Here is a 25,745-nt window from a genome sequence, read left to right as displayed (position 1 = left end):
ACCACTGTGCTATAACAAAAAGCAGATATTCACATAAACCATCTGAAACACTGAAAATCTGAAAAAATGTTAATTGTTCCTTTTAACATATCAGTGAAGACAGCAGTGCATAATTTGAAATAGTTCTTGATAACAATGACAAAAAAATAAGCAGTTTTACAAAAATACTCCTCTCTTGATGGCATATGTATAAATTTTCCTGGATTTATGATTGTCTACAAGTGAGACTGATGTCTACAAATGAGACAGATGTTTATCAACAATTCCTTTTTTCCCCATTAGATATTTCATTTCAGAATACAGGGAAAGGTTTGCCCAGCAAATTTTGTTGTTTTTAACTATCTGTGTATTTTGAGTATTGAAAATAGAAGGAATAAGACAACACTCTATACACAGTGCCTTCCATATTTATCAATACCCTTGATTAATAAAAAAAAACCCTGATTACCCCTGAAAATAAATGTACTGGATAGTTTTTTTTTTTGGTTAGTAAATATGAAATGAACCATTAAAAACATCAAATGAAATGCTTATATTGTAATATTAATAGCATTGCATAAACCAAAGTCATTATTTACAAACAGTGGATTTTATTCCAGAAATCACAAAAGGTCACCTTCCCTCATACCTTTCAGTAATCTTTTAGAAATCATCCAACAAAAAAAATAAATTCTTCACGAATGCTCTGCTCTTTGAAAGCTCATTGGAACCTTTTGGAGACTTCTGAAGGCATCCTGTATTCCTGAGGAATTAACATAGGAAAATACACTGAATAAATTCACTGGTCATATGAATCATCATGGTTTAGGTCAGAGTGCTCTCGAAAGACTGTAGGCAACTGGTCACTGACCTCCACAAGGAGTTGGCTATAAAATAATTGACAAAAAATCTGAATGTAATACCTCCTGAATCTGAATCTAATAGTTTCAACTTCAGGGGCCATTATAAAGAAATTCAAAGCTACTGGTACTGTGGCAGCCCTGCTAGGAAGAGGAAGCGTATCTTGCTACCACAAGCGGTGACACAAGGTATTTGGGAGGCAAACCATAAAAAGAGGCCACTTGAATTAGGCAAGCTACACCTGAATGATAACTGGAGGAATGTCTTATGGTATAATGAAATGAAAATCAAGGTTTTTGGACATTAGCATTATGTCATTAGAGTCATGTTTAGTATGAAAAGATTATACTGTTTATACTGAGAAACCACCCAAGCCCACTGTGAAATACAGAAGGGTGTACATTATGTTTTGGTGTTGGTTTGCATCAACAGGTCCTGGAGCTCTTGTTTTGAGAAGGAGTCATGCACACCATCAGGTACCAGGACACTTTAGGCAAAAACCTAGTTTTTGCTGCCAAGTTCAAGCAAGGCCGAAAATAATGGACATACATTCCAGAATGACAATGATCCAAAACCCTCATCCAAATCAACAAACTCATGGTTAACTTAGGACAAGAATCAATATTCCCCATACAGGGCTAGACTGCTAGATCCCAATCACCAAACCTCAATCCAATCCACCCTTTGAAATACAAACTCAAGAAAGCAGTTCACAAACAGAATCCAGGAGATCTGAAGATCTTATACAACACAACAGGAACGCGGGCCTTGAGAAGGATTTACAAAATGCTAACTACAAGCGTGTAAATAAATGACCCTTATATTTTCTGGAATAAAACTAATTATACATATAAGCAACATGACTTTTCTCTTAGCAATACTAATAAGGTGTTATGTTAAACAGAAAAAATATCCAATCCACTAATATCCACTTTTTTACCTTATGTTTTTTTGTTCCTAATTAATCAGGGTTATAAACAAATATGGAAGGCACTGTCCATATATATATATATATTACAGTGTCGTGCATTTGTGGATATACATTCCACTCTGGAGTTGCTACGGGAAATAATGTCCTGTTCAGTCACCAAAATTGCTTTTCTCATAAATACATGCACATATATCCACATAATAGCATGCACAGTCACAGCCACACGTAAAACAGTGCATTTATATTAGGGGCCAACCAATACATTGTTTAACAGAAATGGTGTTTAAAGGGCTGTTTATGATTTATCAGAACCAGTCCTTGTGGGACCAATAATGCCCAACAATTAATTTTACTTTCCTTTTTCTTGTTTTTATCGCATACAGTATTTTATTACAGGTGTGAGTTTGGCTTTGTAAAGTTCTTCTGAATAAGTGTTCTTAGAAAGAATTGCATATACGCCATGTGTTTTTGTACAATGAGCATCAAACCAAATATTAACCCTTTGCATGTATGAACTGTTTTATAATGATTAAACATTTCATGATTGAGATTTAAATGAAATGGCTTTGACAGCTGCATAAGCAGAGAGGTGATTTAGCAAAGGCAGGAACCAACATGCCACACCAATGAAGAGAACAATGATTTTATGCCATTGGCAGGTAGGAGACTATGCTAAAGTAGTGCACAATCACTTGAATTTCACTACCAGCTGGTCTGTTCTGACAGGAATATGCCAACCTTGCTCCACTGGAAAACATATGCATTGGTTGGGCTCTAATTTACCATTAACCATACCAAATATTGCAATGGTTTGTTTTTATTCAGTCTTCATTGTGGACTGTCTTTCCAATGTGATGTCCACCACAAAACATTAAAGGGTAATTAGTCATAATAGTGCAGTTCACTGGTTGTATACTTCTAGATATAATTTACTTCAGTTACAATTTCTGACAACTCTGGAAAAAGCTCCCAAATACATATGTTGTAGTGAGGTATACAGACTTAAAACAGCAACACATTTCCCAGCAACATCAAAGCATTTATGCCAATAAAAATCGCAGCCAAAAAAACTACAAAAATAAGCTCATTTCTCTGACACAAAAAGCAGCAGTTAGGTACAAGAAAGTAGTTTTGCAGCTTGTCAACAGCTCAAAGATTGTATTTGGTCTGGGTCCTACTTCCTTAAGTAGCCTGCAGGGGGCAGTGTTATTTGACACAAAAGCGCTTGTACATTCCACAAGAACGGTTGCATATAACACTTCTGCCAGTTACTGAAAATAGTGAGGTTTTGAAGTCCTCTGTTGTTTTAACCAGCAGGCAAAAGGAAGACTGGCTAACTGTGGGAATTGCCACCAACAGCAAACAGACAAAAATAAGTGCTGTTTGACACAAATACAAAAATACTGTAGTAACAAACATGATGAACTTGATGAAGGTAAGGGAGGTGACTGAACAGTGGTTTGATATCCATGTTCATGCAAATGTGAATAAAGCCTATCAAGTGCTATCAGAGTGAGACTGCAAACTGCAAATTGAAAACAAACTTCCTTCTCCTGTGTTTAATGGCTGTTGACAGCAAGCAGGCTGTTCAACAACTGTCAACTGCCAAACTGAAATCCTAAATTCCCCTATACAGTTTTAAGGGAGACATATTGTCACCATTAATCAATTTGAAATAAACATATTTAACAAACAAGACAAACACAAGCATATAAACTACCTGCATTTCTATAAAGACCATGAAACAATATGCTCTCTGAAAAATGATATTAGATAGACTTTTGGTGAAATCATATTAGTGTACAGATATTGTATTTGATTTACAGTAAGAACATATGAATGAATCTTATGCATTAATTGTGACACCCCTGTTATGCCTACGAAGAACATTTGTAGGATTATGTCACATGGTTTTTACCGAACATTCCAGAGGTTATGCTACTTTCCTAGCTATGTTGATATCTCTCCTAGCTATGTAGCTACCTTAGAAGGACTATCCATAAATCACTGAGTTATATATGTACACTCTTTGAATAAATCAATAATAATTAAAAATAAATAAAAACATGGTCAAACAATCAGCAATGAAGCCTTATCACCATTAGGCATATTAATTTATGTTACTGTTTTTTGTGTATATAAATACTGTTCAAAGAAATACTAATGAGTTTGTGGTTGCATTCTTTAGATTTAAGGCAATGTATCATTGGTGAAAGTTGAGCCTACAACAGGTACTCTCAAAAATGACCATTTCCCATTTATCCCAAAATGAATCTCCCTGTCTTTGAGTGTGTGTGTGTGTGTGCGCGCGCGTGTATTAATGAAATATACAACAAAGTAAATACAACACTGTTCATGAAACATCCCTGTTAACCAAAAATGAATCTATTTTCATACAGTAATTTAGTTTTGAAAATTCCCATGAATCCCTTTGCATGCGCTTATTTCATCTGTTGACATCCAATCAGATTGAGTCCCTCCAGCTGTGATTAAAATAATGATGAAAATGCAGTATAGTGGTCATTGACTTCAAAATTCAATGGAAAAAGCAGGTGGGTGCGTTTATAATATAAAGCAATGACATATTACAACTCATTCTCTGTACTGGAAGACGTGCAAAGGGCTAGGGTGCCCAGATTTTAAAACATGATCATCCCCCCACTTACTGAACTCAAGCCTGAAGGTCCTAAAGGCTTAGACATGTAGCATTTTATTCTGAGCATTTTTTTTTTTTCTGTACAACACTGGAGCCGACCCATAATTAACCAATACAATTCACAGTATCGTAGACGCAGACGTTGCTTTGGCTGCGATGCTCCATAGAGCAGTCCAGCGAGCAGCCCTGGAGAAATGGGAAGTGGACACCCTGGATTTGGCAGGACCGTGGGCGACTCCGGATGGATCTAAATGTTGGTCTCCCGCTGCATGGCAGTAGTGGTATCCTCCTCCCCCTCTTTGTCGGTGCTGACGCACAGGGTCTCCGTGGCCTGGGGGTCGGCGTCGCCGTTGGCCTCCGGATGCTCGTCCACCGGCTTGTGTTTCTCCGCCCGGCGCCGCTCCTTGTCCAGCAGCCGGTAGTTGATGGCGTTGCCGATGAACAGCCAGATGCTGGCGAGGATGACGTCGGCCCCGCAGCAAAAATACATGTATTTGTAGTTCTTGGTGATGTCCACCAGCTTACCTGAAAGAACAAAAAAAAATTATTTTGCATCATTTGGCTTTGTTTATTTATGGGTTGGAATAATTATTTCTGAAGTCTGTCTACGACTGGCAAACAATGACACTGGGCAACAATTACCTGCTTCTAGAGTGCTACTATTAGACACTCTAGAAGCAGGTAATATTCAACAATATTAATCTCACCCTAATAACAGAGGTGAAAAACACTGGCTTCAGAAAGTAAAAGTCCTACCATGTATTTGTTCTAGCCGTTCACTAAACAAGGTGATTTCACTAATTAGCTCCTCTACCTGGCTGAAAAGTTGTGCTAATTAAATTCAGCTGGTGTAGTGCATGGGTGGAGCAAATACGTGGCAGGACTTTTACTTTCTGAAGCCGGGGTTTTCCACCTCTGCCTAATAATACTATAGCATATATGATTGATGGTTAAAAGTGTGCAGTGCTTGTGTGGGAGAGCACTGAACAATACAAATCTTACTTAAGTTAAGCCAATTGAATTGCTCATTCACATCTTCCACTGTGACTGTGCGGACCGGTGCCCACCCCAAACCCAGTGCAGCAGTGCACATGTGAATCTGCTAACACACATTTATCTGACCCACACCCACTTACGCTTTTCCTTAACCTGAATTCTTAACACTGATTATGCTTTAACAGATAAAATAAGCAGCAACGCTTACAGTGAGCCAGTGGAATAAGTGCTGATTAACGGTGATTAAAGATGGACAAAAATTAGTGGCTTGTTAGACTTCCAATGATCTTGACTGTTAATGGTACACCACTTACTTTATTTTGGCTCAGCATGGCGATTTGTCAATGGACTAATATTATTGGCTCAGCACAACACCAATAAATAATTTAACATTGGCAGTACTAAGTACTGTACTGACAGCCAATGTTTATTATTGTAGTTTGGCTTTTGGTGGGGAAGAGCACTGAATCATTACTGTTGGCTCATTGGTTTGCCGGCTGCTAAATATGAAGGCCAAGATTCATCGCTTTTGTAGCTCAGTTTCAGTGGGCCAGCGCTGCTGTTCTTACAATGATGTGCAAATCAACATTGGAGCATACACTGTAGGCCGGTATACGTCCTGTGACAAAGGACAATTTTAAATACGCCTCTTAAAATGAAGCAAAAATCCCATTAAGGGCCAGGTTTGATTAGATATCAACAAAATAAGATAGTAAAAACATTTTTGCTGATAAGCAAACCTCATGTTTGACCAACTGTACAGAACAATGTAAGGCTGGGGTTGGTCCAGTCACATGTGCTGGGGTGTTATGCTGAAGCAAGGGGCAGGAGAGGCAGTGGCATATCAAAAGTCTTTGTATATTGAGTGCATTGTTAGATACGAAGTAAAGTAGCCAAGTAATCTACACTGGAAAAACCTCTGTTGACACTTACGAGCAGGACATTTGAAGGGTAACAAACATCATGCAGACTCACTGAACACATGAAGGTAATCCCTTCTATAGGGTGCCATTTAGGGAATAATATGGGTATAAATTAGTATTACAGTTGGCTGTATATTGAACTAACAGTGGAACACATTGGTTTGATGCGGTTTCATGTTGTATTGCGGCCATATTGTATAGGAGGTGAATTTCACAAAAAATTTATTTTTGATATTTTTGAGATTGAGATCGTTTCCTTTATAGAGGTTCCACTTTACTGGTACTGGACTTGTGCCAGGATAGTTCATATTATATAAACCTGGGCTAACATCGACTAACATATGCTTTGGACTTTGTACTTGTATTTGTTCTTAAATGAGTATATCCATGAGTGTATGATTTGAAGAGAATTTGAAAGGAGTGTGAAGAGCTGTCTGAAGCCCTAGAACAGACTGATGTGGTACCTGCCAAAGGAGGTCCTATGAGGACAGGGCAGCATTCGACGATGGTGACCAGCCCTACGGCACTAGAAAACCTCTGAGCGCCCACCAGGTCCATCAGAGTTTCAAAGAGCACGGAGCTGACCATGCCGAAGGCAAAGCCAAAGAACACGGCGTAAGCCACCAGGCCCGTATAGCTTTCCACCAGCGGGCAAAGGATGTGGCAGACGCCGTTGTACAGCACGGCGAAGCTGAAGAAGTACTGGATCTTGGGCCGGATCCACTTGGAGTTGGCCAGCAGACCCATGGACGGCCTGGCGAACATGTCCACGAAGGCCAGGATGGACAGCAGGAAGGCGGCCGAATACTCGTCGACGCCCATGTCCTTGGCGTAGGCCGCCAGGAACACGATGGGGGCGAAGAACCCCAGGAACATGATAACATTTCCCGACAGGTAGATGAGGAAGCCCCTGTGCTTGAACAGTGACAGATCCAGGTACTTATTCACCGTTTCCCAAGCTGTGGCTTTTCCAGTTTTCTGCAGGGGGGCGCTAGCGGCTACAGCCTCCTTGTCTTTTTTGCCAGGGGGTGGGCCCAGGGGCCTCATCAGCGACCCGGCCACACAGCAGTTTAGGAGCAGCCCCCCCAGGATCAAGAAGCTGCCCCTCCAGCCGTATGAGTTGAACAGGTACTGGTTTAGCGGGGCCAGAGTGCTGAGGAAGACGGGGCTCCCTGCCATGGCCAGCCCGTTGGCAATCGGCCGCTTCTTGAAGAAGTATTTCCCGATCATTGTCAGGGCTGGCTGGAGGTTGAACGCAAGGCCCAAACCTGGAAGTGAGGTTGAAGGAAATAAAACAGAATTCTCAGAACTCTGAAATGTGAGCTGAGTCACACTCTAACCGTTGGTTTCCTTATCATCATACAACAAAAGGTTGCTTTTGCCAAATGACAATGCAAACAAATCAGCAGTACATACACCATACACCAAGAAAAGATTTGTCACTGTTGATTCATTGCTCAGAAACGTCTGCAGCTACAGCACAGTTCCTAAACTACCAGATGAAAAATGACAGTTACATGATGTTTAACTAACAAGCTTTGAACAGCAACTCAGATCTGTGCAACGATGACTTACCTCCTATTACTCCAATGCAAATATACAGCTCCACCACACTGTTGCAGAAGGAGGCCGAGATCATTCCTATAGCACATAGGAAGCCCCCCATTATCATAATGGGCCGACACCCATAGGTGTTTACCAATATACTGCTTATGGGACCTGAAATGAGAGGTAAAGGTCTATTAAAATCATCTCAGATCACATTTCTCCCAACAACATGCTGGGCTTAAAGCAAAAAAAGAACAAAGAAAAAACTTGACACTAAACCTGATGGAACTGCAGATGGCCGTATTTAGAAGGGCAGGGATCTCTGTCGCTGGGAGTCTGTGTGAAAGGGAATGGTCCAGTAGGCCTTGGCATGGACAATAGGGGCATGGGCTCATTAGAGGGAAAAGAGCCCTCGTCTTCCAGTACAGAGCTCAACCACTGTTCAACCACCAGGTTATTTCAGTCCAGTGGTGGCTGGTGAGCTGGAAACAGGGGAGGCTGAAACATTACCTTTAAATCTATCTTTACTTTCAACCTGTTCTCCTTTATCTTCCTTGATTAACAATAAAACAAATAATTCACAGAATAACTGACACCAATCGCGTAAATGGAGTAAATGATTATGCTCGTGAAACAGCGCAGATTGTCTGTAGTTTGTGCGCTTGCGAAAGCTACAACCTGAGATTGTTTAATTAACAAGGATGGCATTTATCGATTTAAATTACATTAAATGCTCATGACACATCACAGCTTTTGTGAGGTCTGTGTTCTAAACGTTATTGTTCATTGCACTCAACCTAACCTAAGAGTTTAGTCTCAGTAATTTAAATGGATCTAACTAAATTTAGCTACATTTTGTAATTTGAATTTTGTAACACAAGAAACCTATAATGTGAAAAAATTAAGAGAACGCTTTGGGATTACTTGCCACTTAATTGTTCAAATTGCCATCCTTGTTAATTAAACAACCTCATGCTGTAGCTTTCGCAATAGCGCCAAAACTACAGACAATCTGCACTGTTTCGCGAGCATATATAGCATATATCATCAATTATTCTGTGAATTATTTGTTTTATTGTTAATCAAGGAAGATAAAAGGGAACAGGTTGTAATGATAGATTTAAAGGTAATGTTTCAGCCTCCCCTGTTTCCAGCTCACCAGCCACCACTGTTTCAGTCATCCACACCACCCTTGCAGTAAGTCACGACTTGTTGAACCCATTGGTGCATTTAAATAAATACATTTAAATAAAATTTAAAATTCAAAGTTTGTCTTACTTTCAACAAGACTGAAAGTGAGTAAATTCCAGCTAAATTTATGGATGTGTTTGTGATGTCATGGTGATGTTGTGATTTGCTGTGATTGTTCATGGATCAGTGATTACTTAACCTATTTGCCAAGGTAAAAACAAACAACATACATTTAATACAAATAATAACCAATAAATCCCCAACTTCATGAAAAGGCCAACAGATCACGTCTTGTGATTTGCCAATTTGTATATCCAATCCTTTCTCCATTTGTTTGAGAAACCACCCTGAAGGACTTAGAGAGGTTTGCTCCTGCTTATTTATATGATCTCCTAATCCCTTATAAGTCCACTAGATGACTTTGTTCACAAAGGTCTGCCTATTTGAACGGAAAAAATGTGAAAACGCTAAATGTGATGGCAGATCCTTCTCACACTGAGCCCTTCTGTTATGCAACAGCTTACCAACTTTAATTCAGGAGGCATTGACAATCTCCATCTTCATGATCCATTTTAAAATAAAATCAACTTAGTGTGTCCTGTAGTCAATTTGGATGCCTATTTGGTGACTTTTTCCTTGCTATCACCTTATTCTAAGTGGGTCTCCCCCCCCCCACATCTCCTGTCTTAATTGTCAGTCATAGAATTCAATAAATAAATGCATAAGCTCAGCAGCAAAACATTCAATTATTCAATGGTTATAATTCAATATATTATTGAATTCAATGGTTATTAACAAATGACATAATAGATCTTGTCTTGTCCAAACTGCTTTGAGAAGATACTGATCAACAGTACTTGATCAGTACCAAAATCATATACTCACACTGACAACACTACTACTAACCACAACCATTTTTTGCAAAAATCTTCAAACTGATCCTGGGTCAGTGCTTCCATTTAGAGATCATTACCACGTGAGAGCAGTGTTTATGGGAAAACAGCTCTTCAAAATGGTGCTGGTGCATGTGTGTCCCGACTCAAGGTCTAAGCTCTCTGTCATTTTGATTGGAAATCTGAGACATTACTTTGACGTCTGATTCTTTCATTGATAATAATTATACTGTTGTACACGGTTTCCTACTGTTGTAGCATCATTTCACATCCATTTATGAACATGCATGTAGCAAAGACACAAACCGATCAAAGGAAACCAGTGTAATCTGAATATTCAGACTTCAGCAGTGGTATTTAAGGACATGGATATTATTTAACATTTTAACATTTAACAGATCAAATTGATTTTAATTTGGAGTTTCTCCACAGGATTATACAAAGTTTATGTATTTTATTTTGTGTTTTACATCTTATTGTATGTGTGTATGTATTTTACATAAACACCTTTTGTCAATCAAAGACACACCTAAACAGAGCTTTACAGCATGAAATTTTAAGCCTCCTATTGTTTGATTCAAATTAACCTTTTTATTATTTGATTTGCTGAGTGCTAGTTCCTTGTTTGTCTAAGTGCAACAATTCAAATGCAGTCTCCTTCTGTTAGTCATTTGAAGGTCAATGTTAACCGTGCTCATGACATGCAGTAAACACACCCTTATGGAGAGCGGAGAGTCTTGTGACCTGTTGTTAAGCCCATATGCGCTATAATGACTATTTTGGTGGTAAATCTGATTTTGCCAATACTATGCGGGAAACCGTGTCATTATACAACAAATGAGCATACATTTCCAGTCTTGGAAGTAGACTCTGTACATGAGAGAGAGTACATAGACACTATATGAGTCTCTGTACATAGAGATGTGCTAACACCTGATTACAGACTTCACTGACAGACAGAAATGCTTTCATATGTATGTGGCATGTAGTGTTGAAACAGATATTAGACTTTTTAAATACAGAAAAAGTGCAGTGGAGCAATCCATTGCTGCTCTGCCTTTGTTGCTATCAAACCCTGTGAAAAGTGAAATTTTAGGTAGCTAATATGCAGTGAATCTCCTCTGTTCATAGTAATGAAATTGACTATGTTGTCACTGTAACCAAGGCTTAAAAACAGTCTTAGGCATCCAAATGTGGTATCAGAGTATCTATTTATGCTTCAACAGAAGGTTTAAAAGGTAACAATACACAAATATCATGTCATGTTCAACAGGAAAAATGAAGCCAGAGCTTGACCTTTTAAAATTGAATTCAGTTAGAGTTTGACTCACAACCAGCAGGATACAAATTCAGGTCAAAGGTGGACCAGTAGTGGTGTTACACTGAATTAGGTAGATAAATTGTTTAACTGAATCACTGCACAAAAATACAATAAACGAGCTACATCAGTGGTCACAGGAAAGGACATTCACTAAACAGATGGCCTAAATGTAATGTGGTGTACCTGCAAGGGCAGGCACCTGTCTTTTATCACCTGCTAACTGAAAAAAAAAGAAAAAAAAAAACTGTTGGCGTGTTTGAGTAAAAGAGGACAGTATTCACAACACAACATGCCAAACTAACAGGACATATGATGCTGATCCTGGAGCTAAAGTAAGACCAGACCCATTAAATGGATATTCTGGATATTTGGAATGGCTGGTTACATTCACTGAAACCAGTGGAAAATGTGAGTCACATTTATCGCAGTGAGAATGGCACTGTGCCACCGTGGCTAGGGAACTGTGTTTTCAAGCTTCAGGGAATTCGAGAAATTCCAAACACAACACAAGCCAAACATGCCTTCAGTCCAGACTCACCTTTTAACCAGGGGGGTTAAAAAGGTTAAGAGGGTTGGTCTAGCCCCGTGTGAAGCACTGCAGTAATACCACTTCCAAGTCTTTTGGCCTGAACTGCTTCAGCAAAGATACAGCTGTGTAAATGAATGATATGCAAAAGTGAACTGTTTCAGTAAAGACACGACTGGAAAAAATGAATAATAGAAAAATGTAAGCTACGTCCGTCTCTTGGGCTCTGGTGGCACAGTTCTGCCTCTGTGTCCCAAGGTCACCATGCTCTCCACAGCTCCGCCTGAGTCACAGCATAACATTGATCCAGCGCTGACAAACAGCCCCGGGGTCTGACTTGCTGCCAAACAGCAGGCCGCAGAACATGCGCCCTGCTTGGGTTCACCTTGGGCCTCCCTGCTCTTGACCATCAGACAGCAGCCCCAGCCCCTGACTCTCGCTGGCTGAGTGCCAGACAACCTAGGACCAGGAACCTCAGCAGAAACAGAGCCATCTAACAGGCCTAAGTCTTATCATTACTCAAAGTGATCTTTATTTATTTTGCAGAAATAATTTCTCATTATTTAATGTGTTTTTATTGCATGATTTGGAATTGTTTCCCTGACCTGATTTTGCTACATTAATGCAAATTATCAGAAGAATATCATACACATACTTCATATTATGGAAAACCAAAAGAAAATTATGAAGGTGAAGTTTGTGTTCATTTTGTGTTTGTTTTTTTTCTTGTATGAAAGAAAAGCAAATGTAATAATTTAATAGATTTTTCAATCAAAATGAAGTCTTTCCCTTTTTTTCAGATTCACCTTGTTTTGTTGTGAAATAAAACCTTGTAAAAACACGCAACACTGCTAAAGAGCTGCTCTCCAGCAGACACACCTTCATACGAGCAGCGGTATTTAGTGTAAATAAATGGCATGTACTGTCTTCATCTGTTAGATTTAGCAACAGCCTCTTCCACTACCACATCTTTGCTACAGCCCTAAAAAGACACTACTGAGGTTCATTCCTGAATACTGTAGGTGTTTAAGCATGGTATATTTTGTTGCAAATAGGTCTTGTGGTGTAGAAGTATGCGTGTAGAGTACAGAAGCTATTTCAAGCATAGTTCTGTAAGCAGAAGGGGGCAGAGGTTTAAATAAAGTTCATTTCACTTGACACAAGGTATATTTTTCACATGGTTATTAATAACCATGCAGATAATAGCTTCCTACAGTTTTTGTGGCAGTAAAGACCTAGTCTTCAAAACCAGACTTGACAGAGTATTACGTACACTCTAGATTTAGGCAAAAAATGAGTCTCTGAATGTACTGTTCTCATCATTACTCTTAAGTCATGTTCTCATTAAAAAAAAATGCAAAATCATGCAAAATCTGAAATTGGGCCCATCTATCTTACCTCCAGCATACATGACAGCCAACATTATGGATGAGATCCAGGCGATCTGGCTGTAGGAGGCATCAAAGATCTTCTGGATGTCTTTGAAGAAGACGGTAATGGCTTTGGGGAAGGCGTAGGAGAAGCCGATGGAGATGAAGGCTCCCAGCACCACGGCCCATCCCCAGCCCCCATCTGGGGGGGTGACAGTTGGAGGACCTCCAGCAGGGGGCGGCATGGCTGGTCTGGCTTAACGGTTGCACTTAATTGGAAAACTGAAAGACACAGAAAGAACAATAAACCAATGCTCTTCTTCAATGCCCAACTTTGTAAGTACTGTTCTTACACGGCTCACACCATTTAATACCCACATGAAATATCCATACTGGCTTTTTTATCCAGCACTGTGTGTGATCCAGTTTGGGAGAGGTTGAGCAGAGATGGTGAAATATCATTTTATTGATGCCATGAACCGTTGAGTGCTGCTTTTGCCTTTTTAAAATGCACCTTGCAAGGTACGGAGGACAAAATCTGCCACATCTGTTGTCAATCTGTACGTTGTTTAAATTGAACTGAAATGAGAAACAGGACTTTCAAATCCTAGAACAACATAAAATAAACACTCACAGTGAATAACCAGACATGTAGACGTGGAAGGTCAGATATTTATACCTTGAACAGTTGCTTATATTTATCTACAAGCTATTACATTAAAAGTACTGCGCATTTTGCAACACACATAGCAAGCCTGCCACAGTGTTGCTTCTGTCAGTATCTACTTTGCCAAACAACATGTTACTTGCATATAGGTAGTTCATTACAGTCAAATTAAAAGTAATTTGTTTCATAGATACAATAATCCAAGTTGACGAAATGGAAGTATAACACATCTTTACATAGAAACCTGGCAGCCCAGCTACACAGCCATTTTCAATGACATATCTAGGAGCAGTGCTTTGTTCAAGGGTAGAGCAACAGTGTCCCATTCATTATTTAAGCCCACTGCCCCCAGTCACAAGATCAGAGTGTGGCAGTAGAAGGTGTTTTCTGCCACTAAGGTTAAGCAGTACAAGGTTGGTCACCTGAGAGTTTGCTGCCTGAAGCAAGGCAGGAATTTATCTGGATCTGGGAAATCAGACTCAGTTCAGCTTGGGTAGAGCTGACCCATGGAAACAGACACATGTGAAAGAAGTAGGTAAAAGGAGGCAATGTAAGCTCATTTCAGGAAGGAAAGGGAGAAAACTGCACAAGTAATGGTAAACCAATGGCAAACTATATTTACAAAGCAAACCTCCCTTTGATTTTATCATGTCTGCAATAGTGTTTGTGGCATTAAGCTCACAGCGCTGTTGCTGTTGCAAAGAATATACAAAGTCCAGCAAATAACAGTACAAACGTGATTGCAGCTTTAATTTTAGTGCCTTAAATCATTACAGATCTGCTTACCTGCTTTTCCCCCCATTACTATGAACAGTAACTCATCACAACAACTGTTGTCATAACAATAACTAAATATAATTTGTCCCATTTGTAATTTTTCTCAGAAAGCATGAATGTGAGATTAAATTTGTAAGTAATTTTTAATCAAATATTTCAATGTTATATTTTATTTTACATTATCAATTTAAGACAGTTGAACTATGAAATAATCTCTTGTTAATACAATAGGTGCTCTGGTACAAGTTAACTCCATTAAGTGTTGAAGAAAATGTTTGCTGAAAATATGAAGACACAAGTAACAATAAAAAGATTCTGATGAAATTATTTTTACAGGCCACACTTATTCACAGTCATGGACAATCATAATTAATGTTCTGAGCAGAACTTCGGCAACCAGTTAATTATACAGCTAAAAATGGGTGATCTACAATGAATAATCTGGAGAAACTAACACCCATTATCTGATCTTAGTGCAGGTTAATGAAAAGGTGCATGCATTACAGTCCAGAGAAAGGGAAACTGGTCTTTGAAGGCCTAACTACTTCTGCCTTTCATTCAAATACTTATCATAATCATAAACTTGTTTCACCTGATCCTAGGTTTGAAAATGTAGGTGCAAAGAGAAACGATTTCAAGCACCTAGGGGAGATGTTTCATAAAGAATAGTGTTCCAAAAATAAGCTCTCTTTTCAGGGTAATAGTTTACATTTTTTAAACATCAAACATAAGTTGAGTTGGCCACAGAGTTGTCCTTGAAAGCTGGGAGTAAGACACCAGTGGTATGCACAGCTGGGGGTTCAGAAATGGCCAGTGAACATTGTGCTTCTGTTATTGAAATATGAAGTCTACTTCATAAAGAATTCTTAATTCTCTTTCAGCAGAGAATCCCTTCTCATGTGTGATTTCTCAGACAGGAAAGAAATGCTGATATAATTACAGAATTATGACAACAGTTTTGTCATTAAAAAAACATGCTCATGATCTGCAAGCAAATTCTTATGAACCTGCTTCCCAGCATGCTGGATGGAAACAATTTATCTGTCAATCCTTTCTGAAAGAGTTGACTGAATACAGCTTTGTCCACCCTTGTTATCATATCCTTTCCACTGCCTATCAGATTTTACCTGGAAAGCAATTTTTGTGTTTAATTTTGTCTTTTGTGTAGTCATGTTACAGAGCACATCATAAATGTGTGCTGGTCTGATGTCACTGAATGAGTCACTTTATGAGGCTGACCAATGGCTGATGATGCAATAGCTAGTGACTTCAAGAAGGCAGTAAAATCTGGACCTGAGGACCATGGTTCCCCTTCCTGCAATATTTTGGATTTGAATCGTCTCTACATAAGGTAGAATACTATCAAATATCCAGCTGAGAATGTCCACAATAATAGAGATACAATTCTTAAATAGGTATTGACACAGTTAAGGTATTCTGCACATAGCTATGAGCGAGCTTCTGTCAAACTGACTTGTATGTGCACACACATACTTTAGTTTGTCACAACAACCTCTAGCACAAATTAACATTTTAAGAGACAAAACTGGCTGCAACCTTTATGGTAAAAGTGGCTCAACCCTCTAACCATTATCATGTAAGCATTAATTGTAAAATACTTAATGTAATCTTTTATTGTTCCAAATTTCAACAGCAGGAACACGAAAGCCAACTTTCAGGAATATAAAACAGAATTACTGAGAATTAATTTCGGTGGATTTTGTTTGGAATTATCCCAGTAGACATGTTCACTCTCACACTCTGGACCCAAATGTTTACATATCCCCCTTTTTATGGAAACAAACAGTTTAGAGGGTGAAAATAAATGTAAGAAATGCTCTACTGTATGTAGACCACTGTACTAAGTCAGCTATCAGATGGCTCATTGCAAATATTTATAAACATGTCCTACTGGATTTGTCCTCTGATACAGTATTTACTACATGAGTCCAGTGACCCAGTGAATGAGCAGGCTTTTGTCAATCCTGAGCTTTTCAATGGATTCTACAGTTAGAAAAAAGTAATCCAAACCGTTCTCACAAAGATCAAAGCTTCTTTCAGTTCTACAAGAAACACAGGACATGAAATGCAAAAACAGGCAAATTAGTCCTGTTGGCTGGATGGCACCTGGGTGACATAAATGCAAAAGAAAAAGTGAAGCCAACAACTGCAACAAAAACCTGTTTTTTGCCAACAGGTTTTTGCACATGAAGTAAATACTGTGGATGCAAAAAGAGAAAATAACCTGCCAAGATTCTTTAAAACTTCTGTTATGTAATAATGCTAAATAGTTACCAGTTAAAGACGGAGTTCAATTTTCCTGTTTTTGTGTTTTGGCCTCAACATCTTAAAACACATTTTGACACATTTGTTATTGCAAATTTATTTTTGCATGAGTAACCTCTATAATGCAGTAAAATTTAATTCTAACAAATAAACCCCTTTCAATCTTACTGTGGTAAGTGCTTTTTCCCCTCAATACTTTGCAAAGCATGCATAAGCAAGAGCTACTTTATAACTTTCACATTTTTACCACAGAGGCTGGCATGGTAGTTTTCGAAGATTAGATTCATGCTACAGCTCAACAGTAGTGCATATGATTATAAGTATAGCCATACCTCAATTGATGCAGCCTTCGTCTCACTTTTGTCTCACCTCTTGATGTTTTTCACAAATGGCAGTGATTGAGTGGCTATGTAACCCAATGGGCAATATATAGTAAATGACTGCAACTGGCCATCCTGGTGCAAATGCAAATCAAGTGTTCTAGGCATTAAAATCCACATCAAAAGATAAGCAGAATCACAAGTAATGATGACTGAAGTGGGGTGTTTGTTCAATTTAGCACAGATGATACTAAATTACTAGCATGTATGTAGCACTATTAATGATTGTTACTATTTAGTGTGCAGTCCAGTAATGATTATAAACAATAGTATGTTCAACACAAGTGAACGTGAAACAACAGACAGGTTTGAGGCAGTTATGTACAGCGCTCTTTCTTACAATTTCCAATGAATTTACACCACAAAATTTAATCTTATTTTATGGATTTCTGCAGTGATCTTATTTTATGCATCTCTGCTCCAGTACAGACATCACCAACTGAGGCCCCCACACCTCTACAATATTAATGAGGCAGATTCGACTTTCAGCTGTATGCAACCAGCAGAAGAAACATGAGAGCACCTCAAAGAGGTCAAAAGGTTTAACCAGAAGCAGTGGCTGATTCTTCTGTACTGAGCAAGTGCCTGTGCAGCAGGAGTGTATGCATGTGAAAATTCTGCATTCAGGCAACTTCTGAAGCAATACAGCAGAAAATGGGGAACCTGGTAAATATGAGGCCACTCATTGCATGCAGGAATTAATAATGTTCACATGAAAATAAAAAGGCAGTGAAGTTCAGAGCGGACATGGGAGCCATTCTGTCCTTTCCTCATGCTGCTATTGCCACTCAGAAAAGCCACTGTATAGCAGGCGACATCACAAGAATACTCAGTAGAGATAAACTGGTATCATAATCGCAATGCAAAACTCTGAAACTGTAACAACCCCTGCTGGGTTTAATGATTACTGAAACAAATCAATAAATGTAGAATTAAATAAATAAATACATTCTACAACAGTTTCATTTAAAAAATAAAAAAATGTTGAAATCCTCTTTTCATACTGAATAAATTTACTTGATTGTATTTAATCGTGGCAGATTTTGTCCACAGTACGCTGCAAGGTGTGTTTTAAAGGGGCAACAGCAGCACTGAACAGTTCATTGCATCAATAAAATGATATTCCACCGCCTCTGCTCAACCTCTCCCACACTGGATTACACAGATCTGCAACCTCACTAATATTCTCCCAGCACTGGCCAAATTACCTTAACCAGTTGTCATAAATGACTCCACAAAAAAGGAAGCACCATTACAATGACCGGGCTCTAAAATGCCCCCATATCAGAAGTTCCCAAACAGGGGTATTAGAAATGTCTCCATGGAGTGCCTAAGATAAACTAGGTAAAGCTGGATTTTATTCTGTATTTTATTTATTCAGTACTGAACATCACATAATTTTGCAACAATATCACTTATCACTTATCATAATCCATTTCTTATTGTTAAATTAACAATCTACCAATGCAGTAACATTCTATAATTTGAATCTCTCACATGGCATCACCATACATAGCGTGGCTACAAATGTGTCACCCTGTTTAAGTTATTTAGACTATAATAATATGTGTGAATAACTAACCAATTTCTTGCAGTCTGTTATGAGGTCAGTTTCCTGGTGTTTAAAAACATATCTATAGGGTTTAAACCATGATTTTAAAAAATTGAATCCTCATGAATATTCAGACAGTGGGCCTTTCACTGGGGTAGAGAGATATTATTTTGCATTTTATTTGTACTGATGCACTGATCAGATGAAAGCTATGCACTTGATTCTATGTAGGCTGATATATAGTCTGACAGATTGAATACACAATATATCAGCTTATCTTTTGATTAGGGTCTTGAAAATAATGTGCATTCATTCATTTTCTGGGAAAAAAAAGTATTATTGCTTAATAGTGTATATGCAAAGCCTTTCCAATGCACCTTCAGTTTCTTTAGCAGGTGTACTTCCTTTCTAATCCAATCAACGTGAAAAGTGTGAAGAAGGTCTAAACTGACGGTACAGGACCAACCAGATGGGGAAGAAACTGCCACACCTCCCAGCCATGCACAAGACAGCAAAGACATCTGCCCTTGGCCTTTAATATACTGTTCAACCCTTACTGCATTCTGTTGAGAGAGTCGCAGCCAGTCACTGCATACTATGGAAATACCTCTTCTCTTTTAGGGTAAGGAAAAGAACACACCCAAGTAGCTGAGACCTTGAAAATGAATCCATGAGCCACAAAGCTTTTCAAGAATTATTTCAATGACTATGCATGTTTATACATGTGGTTGGAGGGAAGAAGCTTTCCCTTCTGTGAGATAGCATTTCTCAAATGTCAGACAAGAACCATAATTCACTCAAAGACAGCACAGCACATACTTCAGGATCTGCTGAGAAATCTTTAAACCTGAAACTGATGTGCACAATGCTTTTGGATTTGTTTATCATAACTGTAAATAATAAACTTTGTACATATTTCACTTCCATGTCCCACAAACAAGGACATATTAGTGCACAGAATCTGAAAAATGACTTCATAAGTATGACACTAATGTTGTACCTTGGAGTAAAATACAGTACTTCAGTTGCTGCACTACATCTACAACAGCTGCATATATTGTAGGCTACAGTAAGGAAACTACCTCAAATAATAGTTTACTGTTTGTCTTTGCACAGACGGATGGAAGCTTAATCCACTCTGGGAGTCAGTGACAGGGGTCACTCAGCGTATGGAAGATATCAGTTTGAGCACAGTGCTTGAGTTACTAGGTAAGAAAGAGGATGTGAACATCATGGTGGTACTGGACACCTCCAGAGAACATGAATGTGATCTTCTCACGACACATCCAGCCATGTCAGCAGACGTCTTTTCTGTACACTTCATAAAATGGCCAATCGTCAGTTTAAAGGGTGCCATGCTTTGCAAAGCCACTCTACGACACAAGGGTAGCTAACTCTTTCATATATAATGAAATTTTGAAGGGGACTGATGGACGTTGACTAAAATTGGCAAGCTTGTAGAGGAGAAACTATCAAACACATATTCAAGGCAATAAATGTTTCATGGCCTCACTGACTGTTTATGACATAACAGGAAATAAGGCTTTTCTGAGGTGTTGCTACAAGTCAATGACTTAAACTTGTATAACCTTTTAAGCCTATAACTGGATTCAAATACCTATATGCCTTATGCCTGGTCAGGTTAAAGGCTGACTCTAGACCAGCTGACAAATTATTATTTCCATTGTCACTAAACCTGTCCAAACCTGTCTGCAATGTCACTGCATGGTACAGCTTTAGTTCCTCAAACAAACCTGTCTGGGAGGTGTGTCTGTGACGACATAATAAAAATTCACTGAATGTCATGCAAGTGTAATTTGACACGTCTGTAACAGTAGGGGAAAAATTATATGCTGTACATAAACTAAGACACAATAGGCCTAAAATAACTTCTTAATCAGATAATGACAGTGAAAATGCTAAAAGGGAACACGGCAAACGTGCTACTTATATTACAGCAGACAGCATTTAACATTTATATTTAACATCACGTTACCACTGAAAATTAAGGCAATCATCTGCTGTCAACATCTTCAGAGCAAATTGCTGTGGTCAGTGACTGCATGTTTTTCCACTGCAGTCATCAACTACATACATAATAACATTGCATGATTTCCATGGTAGGAGGGACAAATTTCAAGTGAAGAACCACTCCCTTGGTGGTGCATAATGAAAACCTTGCCTATTTCTGGTGAAATTCATTTTATAATGGAGATGTTATCGAACCTTTCTAACTGGTTAAGATGGGCCACGGACAGCCCCATGGACACTGGAAATATATAATATATATAATACTAAATACAATAAACTATGTACGTATATATATATATATATATATATATATATATATATATATTATATATATTCACATTTACATGTTCATATTATATATATTCACAATTATATTCACAAAGTCTATATTTCACAGAGTAAGTGGTAAGCGGTAAGTGGTCTTACATAAATAACACACTGATAAATTACATGTCTATCAACTGGAAACTTTTGTGGAAAGAAAGAGCTAACACTTTGCTCTAAACCAAAAACATGTTTCTACTGCACATGAAAATTTCAAAGAAATACAACTGACGCTAAACACACTTTACCAATGACATTTCTACCATTATGTGACAATAATGGCCACAACATCTAGCATTTGGAAACTTCACTGCCTACTGCAGTATTGGAAAGATGCTTTTCTGTGGTGTTTGCCTGTCCGTTTAACTGGGAAACACATTACTATTCCAAAACTTGCCAATATAAGGAGGACGCTGGGTCTTTGAAAACACCTAAATAATGTGTCTCGGTCTAGCATGATTTAACTATAGGTTGTCTATTCACGATCAAATGCGAGCAATGGCCTGACTTGCAGGAGAAGACGATACTTTGAAACCTCATACCGCACTAAAATAGAATTGAATTGTTTGTACATCCTGTAAGTCATACCTCGGGGGGGGGGGGGGGGGGGGGGCAGAAGTAAATGGGTATAATCCTGCAACATTACTTCCATTCCTTCAGTAATAATGATAATAATAATAAGAAGAAGAATGAATACATAAATAAATAAAAAAAATAATTTACGCAGCCATTGTTAAGTCGTTGATTGACACACAACGACCAATAGTAAGAATCAACGTGTCCAAATATACTGGTTGTGAGCGTTTTTGCACCATGTGACGTAATGACTGGATATTTTAAACCACGGGTGACCCGAAATAGAATATTCTGTTTTTGCCAAACCTGCTTACGGAAATCCGTTGACAATCACGGAATTCAGAGAGGAACAGTAACCGGGTTTGTGTTCATCTCTTGCCATCGAAGCTGCGGCTTCCCACGCTTCATTCACCCACTCTCATTTTTCGGGGTGACATGGCTTAGAGGGAGCCAATGAGAAAGGGCACAAGCAGAAATGGACACAAAACAACCGGTGACTTAAACGTGTGACTGTGCTGATGCCCATCAGCGCTCAAACCGGGATCTAACATGGACAAAGACGCCGGTTAGCCCATACATACCAGCTACAACCAGTCGACACACATTTGAATTTCAATAAATTCATTGAACGATGCCCAGCTTAAGTGCATGGATTGCTTATTCAGAAGGAGCACAAAATATTAACATGATTGATCAGAAGGCCGTCGATTTAAAAAAAAAACCTACGTAGCCCACGACAGAGCATTGCTTTGACACAGCAACGCATAGCCCATCATTCGAATGGCAAGAATTGGACGGTCGTTGCGTAAAAGTAGGCTACTTAATTCTTGAGCATCGTCAACATCTCGCATACGCTTGCAATAAATCCCACGTTACCTTGCGGAATGTAAGAACTGCGTCCCTTATTGTGGTCCTTGGCCGCTGACCTTGCCTGTGTTGGGGGGAAGACAGCCTGTATTCTATTTGAATTCGAAGCTTACTAGGAAGCACTGACGCAATCGTCCGAGGGCGGTCTGAAAACCTGCTGATACTGTGGCTGGCTGGACCATAAATAGAGGAGACAAAGGACGGGCGGCAAGTGACTGAGACTGCCGGCATGCACTTCAATTACCGATGGGTGGGGAGAAGGCGTATCCTGAATACTGAGGTCGTGCGCCCATTCGCATACGTAAGACACGACTAATGTTTTACGCAGCGAAATATGCACTGAAATATAAAAAATGAAGTAACATCCGCCGCTTTGAAAACAAAAACGAACTGGAAGTAGGTCAGCTGTGTTTGTAATCGGGGATTAATTTAAACAGTCTCGTAAAGCTGCGTAATCAGCGCTGGCCATGCGCTTAAAGGACGCATCCACTGCAGGAGGAGGTCGCAGCATTGGGTTTGGTATTTGATTAGCTATACGTCGTTTACGTTGGTTTCACGCAAACCTGCACTATGTATTCCATTCCATTCCATTCCTTGATTATGTTTTATATATTTGATCTGATTATTGCTTGTGAGCGCCCACAAAATAGACATTCAGTACCCGTTCTAATGATAACCACATACGCAATAGAAGGCAAGCTCCACACCCAACCACCCAGGCCCAAAAAAGATAGACTACACAACAATACAAATAAATTGTCTCGGGCCCCAGTCATCAGGTCTGTAGAAGTTACTTTTGTAACTGAGGTCCAGATCATTTGGTCTGTGAGACCATGTTAAGCCCTTATCATTCACAGAGTGTATCAAAATGTACCACAAACAAAAAGTTATAAAGAGGGTGATTTTTGCAATACCAGCAAAAGTGCATACCATCAAAAGCATCAACTCTCTAAGAATGAAATTACACTGCCTCCTGAACAACACTACACATAGCAGACTCACACTACTCTTAGAGCAGCCTTAGATGTAGTGGTCTCACACTACCATCAGAGTAGCACCGCATATAATGATCCAAGCAAAATGTTTCACCCTTGCACTACTGTTTGCATGCTGCAGCTATAGTGGACTCACACTACCCACAGAGCATCACTAGATATAATGGATTTACACTGCTAAGACATGTTTCAGCCACGCATTGCTTTGTTTGCACAAATTTCTGTTGTAAATGCATTTATTCACATCATCAGTCTGCTCTCAATTTTAGGATCACGGGGATCAGATCAATTCACTTACATGTGGATTTGTGAGTTATACAACAGGCATATCTTTTTGGAATAAGAGTAATAATAGTACTCCTTGTGTTTATTCCCACCACCTATTAAATGCAACTGTGGAATCAAGGAAAAGCCAGCAATTTCAGACAAAAAAGCTAAATTGCTTTGTTATTTACTGACCTTATTGCAAAATGGAATATATATTAAATCTACTTTTCCCATCATATTCTCACAAATACATTGTGCATTGGGTGGGATAACCATAAATTATTCCACTAAATGGACTGGTTTCCTATCCACGCACCTCAAAAAGAAAGAGACTCTGGGGAGAGAGTTGACTGGGCTGGGGTGTCCTTCTCCACCCAGTCACAAAGATAACCTGCATCTGTTTGAAGGTTTGTATGCTTTTACACCTGCCATTTTTTCTTTCCATTCACCCCTTTGGCATCCCTGCTCAGCTGGGTGTGTTGTTCTGCTGTGGAAAATATTCTCATTATTATAGAACCAAAATTTCAAATTAAACATTAAACATTCATTTCTGATGTGTTTTTAATCTCAGATATTACAGTAGTTCTGATGGGGTCTGATACCTGTTTGGGTGTATGAGAACTGTAGAACAGAAACTGAGTTATGCAGTGTGTGTGACAGGACTTTTACATGCTTAAGAATGACGTGTTAACATTTTTTGTGCATGTTTCCCTACAAAAGAGGATGACAACCTAACCAACGACTTAGGGAGGCTGTCCAGCCACCACACTGACTGTAAGTCAGCATCTGCCTTCCACAAATCAACAAGTGACCTTCTGACAGAAGTCTTGAAATTGAAGTCCTTCCAGTCAGTACACAAGCTATGTATTTTCAAAGAACAATATATCTGAGTCTCTAATTAGAGTCACTGCGGCTGGATGAAGAAGATAAATCACACACTGAAAGACACAATCAGCAATGTTACTTTGATTATTTTATATACAAATTGATAATTATTTTATTATCAAACTGTGTGCAACAGGGTGCAATAAGTACTGAATTGTTGCAAAATACTGAACATTCATTCCCAAGTGATGAAAAAGTGTTTTCAATGATGTGCCCATCAGGTATCCTTATCCACTTTCATGGAGTTTTTTTCAGTGTTTCCTCAAAAGTGGCTCAAAAGGAAACTTTAAACCTGAAAGTGAAACATGCACACACAGGAATGCATGACATGTGCACTGTCAGGTAGAAATGAATCCATTACAGCCACTACACATGCACTCATACATCGTTTAGGTTTTATTTTATCCTACAGTTCATGTTACAGCCTCATTAGTAATGGACTAATTCCACAGCTGTTGTAGTTAGCATTGCATTGTCCTTTGAGCTATTTTGATTGCTATTCTGGGCGTTCTTTGAAAGTAATTATTTTTCTTTGAAAACTGTTAGCTACCAGTGTTCTGTTTTTTCTTTCTTTTTTTTTTTTTTGAACTCAGTCTCCCGCCTGAGAAATTCGACAGCCATCCATGTTGTCAAAAAAAATTAGCTGCAAGAGCAGGTTCTTCTTTGTGGATGAATGAAGAGTTAGCATGCCACACCGGTGGGTGGGTTTACACCTCTACCCTCAGGGCAGGTCTGCCTTTGGGATGGCGTTCAGGGAAAAAACTATACTGTCTATGTGTTAACTGTCTATCATTTTGAATTTCTTTCCAAGGCTGGATCCCTTGCATTTTTTGAGGGATTTCTTCAAATACATTTGTATACTTGCTATAATTACTACATTTCTATTAAAACATAGGGAAGCATCTGTGTTATTCTTAGGATTTAGCTCCAGCACATTAATCTT

The 25,745-nt window shown here is 38.9% G+C and overlaps 1 protein-coding gene across 2 annotated transcripts in view; it reads right to left on the bottom strand.

The window, feature by feature from the left end:
- Positions 1–3,901: 3,901 nt before the first annotated feature.
- The window catches only part of zgc:165507 (uncharacterized protein LOC561188 homolog), a 44,098-nt gene continuing 22,254 nt past the window's right edge, over positions 3,902–25,745 (bottom strand). The window contains exons 1-5 of one of the 2 annotated variants that reach the window (XM_036519865.1): positions 22,665–22,950; positions 13,224–13,477; positions 7,922–8,065; positions 6,811–7,614; positions 3,902–4,952 (exon numbers count right to left, since the gene is read on the bottom strand). In XM_036519865.1, the coding sequence (XP_036375758.1) occupies positions 4,675–4,952; positions 6,811–7,614; positions 7,922–8,065; positions 13,224–13,440 (1,443 nt within the window). In that variant the 5' untranslated portion in view covers positions 13,441–13,477; positions 22,665–22,950 and the 3' untranslated portion in view covers positions 3,902–4,674. Of the gene's footprint in view, positions 4,953–6,810; positions 7,615–7,921; positions 8,066–13,223; positions 13,478–22,664; positions 22,951–25,745 lie in introns of those variants that run through there. The other variant, XM_036519866.1, reaches the window with a different exon arrangement.

Source organism: Megalops cyprinoides, chromosome 25, assembly GCF_013368585.1.
Source record: "Megalops cyprinoides isolate fMegCyp1 chromosome 25, fMegCyp1.pri, whole genome shotgun sequence".
Classification (NCBI taxonomy): domain Eukaryota; kingdom Metazoa; phylum Chordata; class Actinopteri; order Elopiformes; family Megalopidae; genus Megalops; species Megalops cyprinoides.
Note: the sequence above shows the minus strand (reverse complement) of the source record. Positions and strands in the feature narration are given on the sequence as shown.